Below are 12,044 nucleotides of genomic sequence, written 5' to 3'. Positions count from 1 at the left end.
AATGAGAAAGTACATGATTGGTATGAATTTTCAATATATAATGACCAGTAGTTTAATGCAGTGATGATTACACCAGTTTGAGCTTATATAGAACTTGGACCAAGGTGTAAATAGTGCACTCACAATAAATCAATCATGAACAACAGTTGCATGATTGTTCAATTGCAAACCATAGAAAAGCTGACGCAATCACCTATTGTATTATTCGCTTATGTATGAGGGGGTCAGTAGGCGAGTTAGAGTCGTCTAACAAGGTACCTAGGTAATCGTGGACAACCTTTCTCAAGTTGTAGACTTCAAGCAAGCCAACGGTCTACTCAACTAACAGGTTATCGGACTCATCAATGGTATTTTTATAATTTGTAGTAATAATTAACCTTCTATCTGAAAAGATCACAATAGCTGAAAAAGGATTGATTCATTGTCCGTATTCAAATGCAAATGGCCACCTGCACTCCCACATCTAGGAGAAAACCGCATTTTTGTGGCGTTGTGTAATAACTGCAGCCACAATTGAAGTGTGGAATTTGTGGCGCAATTTCCTGCAACACCCCGCCATTCGCCCAGGCATAGTAGTGATCGACATTTATATCCTGCTTTGAGATTTTGATGCATAATTACGTCAGAAGAGATTGGAGAGCTTAAGTTTATGTACAATTCTCTACGACTTTCATTCAACTAGTATTTTAAACTACTCTCTACTAGAACTTAAATATTACCATGGGTTTATTCCGAAGTAAAGACAAAACTCGCCTTGAACCTTCAGCGACACTTCCAGTTCCTCCAGACGATGAAAATAGGCTCTTGAACAATCGCAATAATGATTCTTTTAGAAGTAGCAACATCTCGAGCGCAGATACTCGGATAAATCAAGTTCAAAATCCAAATCCCGGAACCACAACGACAACTACAACGACAACTACCACTAGTGAGTATCTAAAACTAGACCTATTCAATGACTAAGAAAAAACTGACATGGAGAAGCGACCACAACAGTCCGTAATGATGGCTCAACTCAAACTTACACTCACCCATATGACCCCTCAATCGACCCTCCTCCTGCATCCACAACTACCTACCCATCGAATGAGCCACCTGTCCCACCAATTGGAACTCCTCAGCCTACTCAAACACCAGTACCTTCAGAAACAGAACATGCCCTTCGAAGAACAAGTACTGGTGGGGGTCGTGTAATTCCCGAACGTTCACCACTTCGAAACTCCAATCCCGTTCCACCTCTCGTGATAGACCATACTATGGACCCGAATTTCTCCAATCCCTCAAACATCGGCACCAATACTAGCACCACAAACGCTCAAATGAATTCACAGGCCAACCATGATATTCACGATCAGAACCTGACGTCCAACGCAAACACAACCAATCCACCAAGAATGCCAATCAACGAACAACAAACGCCAAATAGTCCCACAAAACCTAACGTAAATTTCTCCCGTCCAGGAGGCAAACGAGAGAGTATTGCGAATGCTGCCAGAGGTATTCATGGAGCTGGAGAAGCACTTCGGGGAAGTGTAAATTCTGCAATTGCAGGAGGACTTCGGGATCAAAAGGATCTCGAACAGAATCGAGAGATTAAAGAGCAGGGAATGAGGGAGTTTACGAATAGTGGATTTAGAGAGAAGGCCGGAAATAGGCTGAGGAGGAGAAGTGGAGGGATCGCGAATGGGAATCAGGCTGGAGTTGTGGGAGGGAGAGTTTGAGAGAATGGTGTGCTTGATGAGAAGGACTGTGGATATAATGTTGCTGTAATATGAATGGTAAGTTTTTATTGTATCTATGGATTGGCGTTAAGGTTCTGGGTCGTTGGATATCGGTGCGTATGAAAGGTATGCATCGAAAAACATGATATCCACTGTTTTAGTCCCTTTTAAGAATTAAAAATATCTGAATTTATCAATCTATATTGACTCGGTGAATATGCTTCTGCGATTTTGAGAATATCCTACATCTATTTCTAATATCGAGCTTTAGGTTTATATATTTACTTGCGTTATTGCGGTTCATTTCCAAGGGCTACTCACACTTCACAGTTTTTCATTTGTTAAAATCAGTATACAAAACATTTCACGCGTTAAAAGGTATTTTTGAGGGAAATTGTGCATTTATATTACTTACCGAAACCAGACGGTGCCTTATCTGATCAAAGCACTTGCCATTTTTTTCGGGGGTTTTTATCGGGTTTATTCTTATTTAGAAGGAATGAAAAATAAAGGGGAAAAAGAAAACTCGGGACTTACTTATGAACTGCTGTCTTTCTTCGGTACTCTAACCCCACGTTCCCATTCTCCCATCTTCGCAGCCCACTCATCCGCCTTCGCTTTGAGCATCTTCTTCTTGTGTTGCCACTGCTTCTCCTCGGATCCCGCAAAAATCTTATTCAAATCTCCAGGACCCATTCCCTGAGCCTTTGCGCAAGGTGGACAGGGATAGGGTTGAAAGAGAGGTTGAAAAAGAACTTGAGGACAGGCGACTCGAGCTGTGAAAGTGAATTCGTGAGAAGTGGTCTGGGTCTGCTGTGCTTGAGACGATCGAAGAGTCAATCGTCGAGCCAGCTTTCCCAAAGTCTGTCCCACACCTTTGAGCGCGGAGCTGGCTGAGTGTTGAAGCTGTGAGCTAGCATTCGAGATTGTGGAGCTGGAGGTGGAGGGTCGGCTGTCCTGATTCCGTACGCAGAGGTCTGAGTGATGGGTGAAGGTTGTGACAATGTGGCCACAATGATTGTGGAAAGTTTGTGTTGCTTGGCAGCTGGAAGTGGTGACTTCTTTTGCTGACATGTTGAGATTGGTTTCTTCGGTTTGTGTTTTGTGTTAGATGTTCTAAAATCTAGAATCTTCTGGTTTTTATGAAATGAAGACATAGCGGCAGGATCCAGCTATTTATATTCATTATGAGGCGTTGTTCTGAGAAGAAGGTTTGAAGTAACAGTGTTGCTCGTGGAAAAGAGAACAGGTACTCGACTCTGATGATACAAAAACTATTGCAGAACAATAACGATCGTGAGTTGTACTGTTTACAGACGATTCGAATCGGGCTGAGTCTCTTCGCCATTAATTAGCCGTCTTTCCTTTGAAAATTAAAGGGAGATATCAATATGATTCGATGATATAGAAACACGGGCGAGATTTGGAATTCGAAAATCATGAGATGAAGACAATCTACAGTTAGAACGATCCATTCAGCCGATTTGGCAGAAGATCTTTGTGGGGAAGCGGATGTTAGACCACATGGCTTATACAACACCAGTAGACGAACAAATACAAGGCAACATGATTTCGATACCATAAGACATCCACATCACATAGCTTTGACGTTCTACTCGGCCAACTTTCTAATTCCATGATCTATTTCAAAAAGATACTGAAAGGAAAGCCTGCATATAACTACTATTATACAATCACGAAAATTACTCACATTTTTAATATACATATTATGTTCAAAAAGAAAAATTGATTTTATTACTCTTCCCACTTGGGAATTCTTCATACCAAACTAAAGAAAATGACTTTAGGAAAGACAATTAAGAAATAGCTATCTATATATCTCTAATATAGAAAGTGACTCAAGAAAAGTGACTAAAGGAGTGACTGTAGGAAATTGACTCGAAATCGATAAAAGGAGTGTCTTTAGGAAATATAAGAAACAATAAAATGACAGTCCTATACAAAACGACTGTACTAATAATTCCCCAGTACTGGTCCACTCTCCAGGGACATCCACCCTCAATTCCTCTCCCTCTCTCGGCACCGGAACCCTAACGTTCTTTCTCGCATAACCGTAGCCGTACTCTGGATCTCTAAGAAAATCTTTGAGACGATCTTCTTCTTCCCCTAATCCTTTAGCTCTAAGATTCTCTGCGTAATATTTTAAAACTTACCAAGCCTTTCCTTTCTGAGTTCTTGCTTTGCTCGAATCTCCTCTCTAATTCTTTCTCGGTTTTCTCGTTCTTCTTCCATCCTCCTTAATTTCTCAGCACGTGTGCCACTAGAGGATGAGTATGAGGATGAAGAAGATTCTGGTTGATATACTGGCCGTGTGGGAGGAGGAGATGGTGATCGTCCTCTGGGGCTGTAGTATTGATATTGGGGTGGATCAGGAACATGAGGTCTGCGATACTCTTCTCTATCTCTGCGATAATCTTTTCTCTCAGGGGAAGTAGCTCTGCGGCTATAGTGAGATGGTTGAGGTTCATCATACTGGGTAGCTCGAGCAGCTCGCTCGGCTCGCTTTCGGGCACGATATTCTGCAGTTGGATCTGGATGAGGAACTGTTAGTCTGCGGTACTCTTCTCTTTCATAAGTAGTTTGTGGTCTATGATCATCCCTATAATATTTGGAGCTCGATTGCCGATAAACAGGCTCAGGAGATGGAGATCTCGCACGAGATCTCTCTTCATGTCTGTAATCATAATATGGTTTCTGATAAGCTTCATACTCCTCAATCTCAGGGTCAGATTCAAAGTCAGATTCAGATTCAGATTCAGATTCAGGTTCTAAAGCAAGAGCAGCTAGCTTGTAGAAAGTTTGGGGGCTAATTCTCTCGTCTTCGATCGATGGAGGTGGCTTTTCGCCGTTGTCGGTGTTGTATACCGGAGCTTGGGCTTTATACGACATGATGCCTCACTTTTGCTTGCTAGTATCTGTAAATAGATGTAAAATTGATGAAATATTGGGAATGGTTCGCGAGCTCGTTGCTGTGATATGTGTATCGGGAGATAGTGAAAGATGTAGAGGAAGACAAATAGGGGGAATGAAAAGCTTAAATGCATGCCTGTCGTAAGTTGTTTCAGTGTTGTCAACCAACATTAAGATTCGAGACAAAGAATCACCACGGATGTTGGTCCAAAATAGAATTGTGGAAGTAAAAGAATAAAGGAAGCAAAGTGTAAGAGACAAAGAAAAACATCAAAAAGTTAGTTTTCCACAACCACCTGAATGCTCAACCAATTCACCAAGCAAGCATCTTCATCTTCCACAGGGAAGTATCTCAGGTCGCACGAAGGTTTAAAGTGTACTACTGAACCTCTTATATTGAAATGTATTGTATTAGACTAAATTATCGGGTATCATTAATGTATTAAAAGTGTTCTTTCCAATTCTACCAACAGAAGAGGGCTTTTCCGAGTCCATCCATCCAACCATCCTATTCATCCATAGCTCTTTTGTTTCCAAACCCATTGCTCCACTTGCGAAACCCAGCATATCATACAAAATATATTCCCTCACCGCTCCGTTGTTAAGGTGAAGTTCTTCAACTCACAAGTTTTTCTTCTTTGCATTAGATAGGACTGTAACACCGTTTACAGCCAAAATAGCCACCTCACAGCCCCCATCGTACCTCTTCCAATCCCCATAACAACCCTGCACAACACAACCATAAACCAAACATACCACATTACTCCCACCAACGCCCATTCCACCAGAACCCACCCTCCTCTTCTCACCCATCTAAATCTTCTCCTCCTTCTCCGTATCATCTTATCCATGCTAGCCGTCAACTTGTTGACTTCCAATATCTGACTAGTGACAAGATCTTTGGAGACCTCATCCGCTTCATCCGCTGCCTTTCTTGCCATTGGAGTTAAATTATCCACGAGACGACTATGAAGAGCGCCCATTTCGTTCAGAAGCGTTTGAATAGTATTCATGGAGAAGTTTTCTTGAGATTTTTGCCATAATTGTGCTGAAAGTTGGATGTCATCCCTAATAATGTCTGCTGCTAATATATGCTGTTGTGATCTTGGGACCAGAGAAAGAGACTTATTAGTGAGAGAAACAATGCCTTTGTAGCAATTCCCCTGCGCAGTTCGAAAGTCTACTAGTTCCGCGGCTTGACGTGTGAGGTACATTGACTTGACGCCAGATGAGTAGAGACGTGTTTTAACGTATGCAATGTCTCGTCTTGTCAAGGGACCACGATGAGTTGATACCCCGCTATCAGAGTGACTCCAACGACGATTTATATCAAGTGAGGGGCGTCTATTGCCATTCGCTGTGATGTGTGACAGGCCAGTTACTGGTATTGTATCAACCCTGCCAGGATATCCGAGTATGGCATTCAACCGAGCGTCCGCGTTAAGAACACCTCGAGCATAACCTCCTTTGCGAGCTGAATTGTCAGAGGCATCAGAATCGTGTCGGTTTCCTCCTTCTGGAGATGATGCCGGTGAAACGCCGTCTATTTCGATTCTTGGAGGGGGTTCGAGTTTTGAACTAGATGGATTTCCGACATCCGAAGGTTCTGCTTCAACGACTGCTTCTGCTTTACGACTTTGTGTGGACCTTCCGCGATTTTCTAAAGGCGACTTAAATGAAGGCATGTCATTGAGATAAGTTGGAATCGATTTATCATGTGGTACTTCCACATCTGCTGGTCTCGAATCATACCTTTCCAGAAGAAGTGCCTTTTCGTTTTCGCGCACCGGTGTGCGGAAATCTTCTATGTCAGATTCATCGGTTGAAGCAGTAGAATTGTTCCAATCCTTTTTCCATAAAAATTCGCTAACCCTAGCAACAGGTCCACGAGAGCCCTTGAACAACCCTCGGATGCCAGATGGTTCGTCACCTTTGCCCCTCCGTAGGCTTGTCTGTTTCTTTAAAGACTTTGCACTTTCATCTGTGTCTCTCGACGCGAGTTTCTTCGTGGGGCTCATGGACCGATTGCGGCCATTGAGAGCTTCAGAAATGTGTTCTCTAGGGTCAATTCTTGAATCTATGGAACCAATAGAGTCTATCGATACACGAGATCTATCTGGTTCGTATTCACCACTGCGGTCTTTGCTGTGCTCACGGAATTGATTAATCTTGGACCTGACTCGTGATAAGGCCCGTTTTCTGTTTGGCGATGACCGGCGACTACGAGGTGATGAGAGGTCTAGTCCAATACTAGGAACAAAATTAGACAGCTTCGAGGCCCGTATTTGTGGGGAATTGGGAGCAGTAGTATCAAGGCCATCCAAAGAGTTTCGAGGACTAACGCCTGGTACTTCGAGGCTTGGTCGTCCCGATGGGGTAGATATGAAAGGATGTCTTTTCTTGATAGGAGAATCTTTATTGATACCCTTCAGGTCCGTTCTTCTTTGATGCAAACTTATACTTGAATCCGATTTTTCCCCACTGTTGAGTACAGGGAGAGTTGGCGTTTCAATATCTGTAACGGAAACCTGTTTATCCAGCTTGTTGGGCGTCATCCAATTAGAATCGCCAGATTCCTTCGCAAGCATTTCTAACATCTGTTTTTCAAGAATGTCTTTACCGTGATCGTCTTGGCTTTCGTTCGTCCCACTACGTCTCCGTTTTGAAAACCTTTTTATGTGTTCACTGTCGGAGGAATCGGAACTAGATCTACTCCTAGATCGTAGAAAGCGGGAACGCTCGCGGCTTACACTGTGGCTGCCATGTTGCGCATGAGTTGCGTCATGTAGTTTGTGCCGAACCTTGGAGGCTTTACTTTCCAGATGCTTATCTGAATCAACCTTAGAAGATCTGAACTCTGGAAGCTTAGTGTCAATACGAAGGTCGACAGCCGAATTCGATTTCTTATGATGGGAGCGATCTGGCGATTTAAGCATGTCAAAGTCGTCGGGCTTGCGTGGGATAGATTGCCTAGGCTCAGGATTTCGAGGAAATATTGGTCTCCCATTTCGATCTTCAATCAGCGTCTTATTGTCACCCTGTTCCATCCAGAAAATGTCTGCAAGCATATCTGCAGGACTAGTAGCCCAGTCGATTCTGGGTCTTGCCAATTTAAGAGCGCTTTGATTCTTACTCCCCGCCGACTGAGGTGATGTATGGGGCGAATTGCCTTCTTCTATAGCTTTTGAGAATGGCGGTAGTGCTACATGATTTCCGTTGACAAAACTGTCACTTAAAGCAGCTTTCGAAACTTCGTCAACCCACCATGAAACCTTGTGAACATTTCCGAATTCTTGTGCCTCTCCATCAATGGAAATCCGAGCTCGAGCACGCACTTTTCTATTCCTGATGTACTGCAAAGGGTTATATTGCCTGCCAAATATGCGATGAGGTTGTTCAGACGCCGAGCCTGGACTGCTGTGCTGATTCTTCTCCACAGATCCGGCCTTCAATGGAGGGACATATTGTAACAATCGACGGTATTGGGCCATGAGCTCAATTGCCTTTTTAGCCTTTTCTGCTCTTGCCAATGTAGATGAAGAGAATTGATACTGGTAGGCAGTTTCGGATGCATCTAAATTTATTGGTAGAGGGCCAATTTTTATTCCCGATGAAAGGCGCGGAGAACCTGTGAGTGCCCTATCAATTCTGTCAGGCTTTGGTGAGATGTTTCTGGACACTCTCCTTTGCTGCTGTAAATGGTGACGTAGACTACCTCCTGCCATCTCATCCCTAAACCCTACAGCATTCGAGGGCAATGGTGTAGAAGCATTACGTCTCGATGCGATTCTTCTACTTTCACTAAGATTCAGGGCCAGATTGACGATCTGGGCAGAATCAACATCAAGCCCGCTTGTAACAGACTTTTCGGACGCATTTGTATCTCGCCCATGATCACTGTGCAGCGTCGTGTTTTCATCAACTATATCTTCCTCTTCTATGTCCTGGGCCGTGGGAGCGCTCGCCACATTGGAAGCCAGGGGACTTCCTGCTATAGTGCCATTACGCGATTGTCTCTTGCTCTGTTTTTTGTCCGCTGATTTACCTTTTACATCGTGAAGAAATCCCCGATTGCGAGGTTGTTGTTCTGTCGTGGCCGTAGATAAGCTCTCTGCATTGCGATGGAATAGAGAATTTGATAATAAAAATCCTCCACTACTTCGACTCTTGTTGTGGACCCTATGGTTGGTTCTCCCGTCTTTTTTACTTCTGTCCTCTATGCCTCCATCCAATCCACCCTGTTGTTCACTGCCTTCTTCGTTCGAGGCACTTGTCGCAAAGCTATTTCGATTACTAACTGCCGTGCTTGATTCGCCCGTCTCGCTGCTGTCATTACTATACCGTTGAGTTGAACTCGAATATGTGCTTGAAGTCGTTCGGCGTTCGATCGGTGAAGTGCTAGAACTATTTCTTGTCGTGGCGTCGAGAGGAGGATAAGATGTCATGTTTTTCTCCCGGCCTAGCAATCCGTAGGTATATGCAGTAGCATTCAAGTTATGAGAATAATTGCTATCGCATGTTGGAAAAGAGGAAGTAGAGGAGGTTGCCCGATAGCTGTGTTATTTGAAAGTTGTACTTTCTGTTTTACAATCAGCAGATTAAGCTTTCACATGCCGGGAGAGATGATGATCCACAGCCATAGTGTGTACATTCGGTACGGTAGTTCTGACGCGAATTTGCTTTTACTGTTTCTGAAACCCAACCATACCAAAAAAGTCATAAAGAGACCCTGTATTTAAGCCCTTTCAGGCCCTGGGTACCTATCACATGATCAGTCATCAAAAAGCATATAAAATAAATAAGTTTCACAAAGTCACGAAGCAAGTCACAGAAAATCATAAGAAGCCACACAGATTTGTGTTTAACATTCATGATGATAAAAGAAAGATTGGCTAGTCTAATATTCACAGGTATAACCACAGTAATAAACCCCCAAATGCAGGTTGAAACTCCTTGTCCAAGCCATGAACGCCATACTTTTCTCAGCTACATTGACCACCATTATTCTCTCACTCTCTTGGAGCTGCTTTTCCAGACTTCTCAATCTTTCTCCTCTTGGCTCTTAATGCCTCTGCCTCTGCATCTTTCTTTTTATTACTATAAACCATCTTCTCTAGAATCTTCCTCTTCTTTCTGCTCATCATCATCTTAGATCTCTCCAACTCCTCGTCTTCTTCTTTCGCCTTCTTGGCGGCCTTCTTCTTGGCATCCGTCTTAGCTTTAACTCTTGGGTCAACTTCCTTTTCTTGCAAGGCCACGCCAGATAACTCAGCCTCAAGCTCTCGTTGACGTTGAAGAGCAGTGGTATCTTCTTCATCTTCGCTATCTTCGGCTTCAGAAAATCCACCAAAAGACTCATCGGCCTTATCAGGACCCTCATCTGATTCATCATCAGACCCAGCAACATCCATACCCTCAGCAGTCTCATCGACATCCATAGCTGTAACCAGATCCTGTTTCTTAACAGCTTCCTCTTTATCGGAGACATCTGCCTCATCTTCGCTACCGCTATCCATTTCGAGTTCCTCGTCCTCCCTTTCTTGATCTTCAAGTGGGGCAGATGGATCATACTGTCCACGTACTTTCTTGACAAAGGGACTCAAATGTGGAGGCAGTTGTGCACCAGGTGCATATAGATCTGGTCTTTTGAGCTCCTCATCGTTGATACAATCCCAAATCCATTGTGGTTGAATATAAATGCGACCAGGAACTCGAGCTCCGGGCCTCAAGCGTTGTGCTGTTTGGTTGTCTTCCTTGACTTCCTCATCTTCCTCAGGTTGGACTTGTACGGGTGGGCGATCAACCACTTGGTGGGTAATCGATGGGTCTGATTCATTATGAGTGAAAGCACCCTCTCCAAGGACTGCATCCCAGCCAATACGCTTGCAGCCAAATGCTCGAAGAATGAACTCGAGAGGCTGGCGAGGAGTCTCTCTTGATAAAAAGAAAGTAAACTTTGAGAACAAAGTCGATGGATCTGTGGCAGAATAAGAAGGTTGCATAAGTATATCACCACCTGGTGCGGCTGGCTCGAATTTATCAATGGTCTCAGTTGCTTGCTCCTCATCTTCGCCATCAGGTGAAGTTTTGGTTGTCTCCTCGGCCTCCTTCTCTGGTGCATTGAGTTGAAGCATCAGTTTGTCAATCTCTGCTTGGAGTTTAGGATCGGGCTTTGCATCGCCATTGGTGATCTGCTTTGGTTGCTCAATAGCACCAATACCATTTCCTTCCAACGAGAAGGCTCCTAGACCCGCATCTTGATCATCTCTAGCCGCATCGAACTTTGGTGGGTATACCAATCCAACAGAAGTGTAGAGGCGGAAATTGACGAATCCTAGCAAAGTCTGGTAGAACTCGACGAAGGTACCCATGATTCGGAAGTCCACATCACCAGTGACTCTTTGGTTGAATCTATAAGGCACTAACCACAAAATATCTTGTCCTTGTATCGTTGCCTGGTAGTAAATTCCTTTGATAGACAAGAATGACTTGCGCAAGCTATTTGAGACGATTAAATAATGTTCGAACTCCAAGCATAACTTCTCGCATCTCGCAATCATCTTTGCAGGAACAGTCGAGGTCGAGGGTAAGTTTGCAAATAAGAAAAGCATTGACAAACAATCGTCAAGATCTCGTAGCGCATCGATGAATGTAGGATATCTTTCCCGGATGATGTGATCCAAATTGTATTTAGTCTTTCCAGTCTTCTCCGGTCTTGATGCATTGCGTTCAAGTCTCGCAGCGTCGCTTGCATCTCCTCGTCCTAAAGCTTTCGAGATTTTCTTCTCTAAAGCTTTCTGCCCACGGAAAGCATCAACTATCTTCTCGTGCAATAGCCATTGGATATCTTTTGTGTAGTAAAAGGTGGTAGAATGTGTCGAGGATTTCGATGCCTTCTTCTTATTTCTTGGTTCTCGAGGATAAATTCCTTTCCAGATACATAACTTACGAAAGTCAGGTAGACTGTTTAAATCAAAGAATTAGTACTATTATCAAACATACAAGTAGAAGTGAAGCAACAATGCGACTGAAGGAATTGGGGAAAGGACTTTTCCAATACTACAATGTATATGAATATGTACTTACGAAATTTGTAATTTTCTGACTGCCTGAGTTCTAGTAATGAAGTTCTTGGCTTGACCAGAAGTTCCCTTCTTCTTAATTCTTCCCATTGTTGCTGTTGCGATTGAGATCGAGATGAGAATGGAGATAGTATCGTGGGGGGGTTCTCAGTCGTGCTGATAAAAAAGTTCCCAGAGAACTTTTTTTTTATTTCTCCAAAGCTTCTCAATCCGCTGATTAACAGAAAATTTCTTTTCTCATTGGATGGACCATCTCACCGCCTTACACGGACCACCCGACCCTAGAACGACAGAACATCAAAACAAATCT

At 43.4% G+C, this 12,044-nt stretch overlaps 5 protein-coding genes across 5 annotated transcripts; 1 reads left to right on the top strand and 4 right to left on the bottom strand.

The window, feature by feature from the left end:
• Nucleotides 1–720: 720 nt before the first annotated feature.
• EAE97_003441 (uncharacterized protein) lies at nt 721–1,721 on the top strand (the record flags this gene model as incomplete). Its single annotated transcript, XM_038873953.1, has 2 exons — nt 721–928; nt 985–1,721. The coding sequence occupies 2 exons, from the start codon at nt 721–723 to the stop codon at nt 1,719–1,721; spliced, it is 945 nt and encodes a 314-aa protein (XP_038735816.1).
• A 537-nt stretch (nt 1,722–2,258) lies between these two features.
• Nucleotides 2,259–2,795, bottom strand: EAE97_003440 (uncharacterized protein; the record flags this gene model as incomplete). Its single annotated transcript, XM_038873952.1, has 1 exon — nt 2,259–2,795. The coding sequence occupies one exon, from the start codon at nt 2,793–2,795 to the stop codon at nt 2,259–2,261; it is 537 nt and encodes a 178-aa protein (XP_038735815.1).
• A 1,089-nt stretch (nt 2,796–3,884) lies between these two features.
• On the bottom strand, nt 3,885–4,631 carry EAE97_003439 (uncharacterized protein; the record flags this gene model as incomplete). Its single annotated transcript, XM_038873951.1, has 1 exon — nt 3,885–4,631. One exon carries the CDS (start codon nt 4,629–4,631, stop codon nt 3,885–3,887), a length of 747 nt encoding a protein of 248 aa, XP_038735814.1.
• A 686-nt stretch (nt 4,632–5,317) lies between these two features.
• EAE97_003438 (uncharacterized protein) lies at nt 5,318–9,097 on the bottom strand (the record flags this gene model as incomplete). Its single annotated transcript, XM_038873950.1, has 1 exon — nt 5,318–9,097. One exon carries the CDS (start codon nt 9,095–9,097, stop codon nt 5,318–5,320), a length of 3,780 nt encoding a protein of 1,259 aa, XP_038735813.1.
• Nucleotides 9,098–9,661: 564 nt separating this feature from the next.
• On the bottom strand, nt 9,662–11,824 carry EAE97_003437 (uncharacterized protein; the record flags this gene model as incomplete). The annotated part of the gene is made up of 2 exons (XM_038873949.1): nt 9,662–11,615; nt 11,739–11,824. 2 exons carry the CDS (start codon nt 11,822–11,824, stop codon nt 9,662–9,664), a joined length of 2,040 nt encoding a protein of 679 aa, XP_038735812.1.
• Nucleotides 11,825–12,044: the final 220 nt, after the last annotated feature.

Source organism: Botrytis byssoidea, assembly GCF_014898295.1.
Source record: "Botrytis byssoidea strain MUCL 94 chromosome Unknown BBYS_005, whole genome shotgun sequence".
Classification (NCBI taxonomy): Eukaryota; Fungi; Ascomycota; class Leotiomycetes; order Helotiales; family Sclerotiniaceae; genus Botrytis; species Botrytis byssoidea.
Note: the sequence above shows the minus strand (reverse complement) of the source record. Positions and strands in the feature narration are given on the sequence as shown.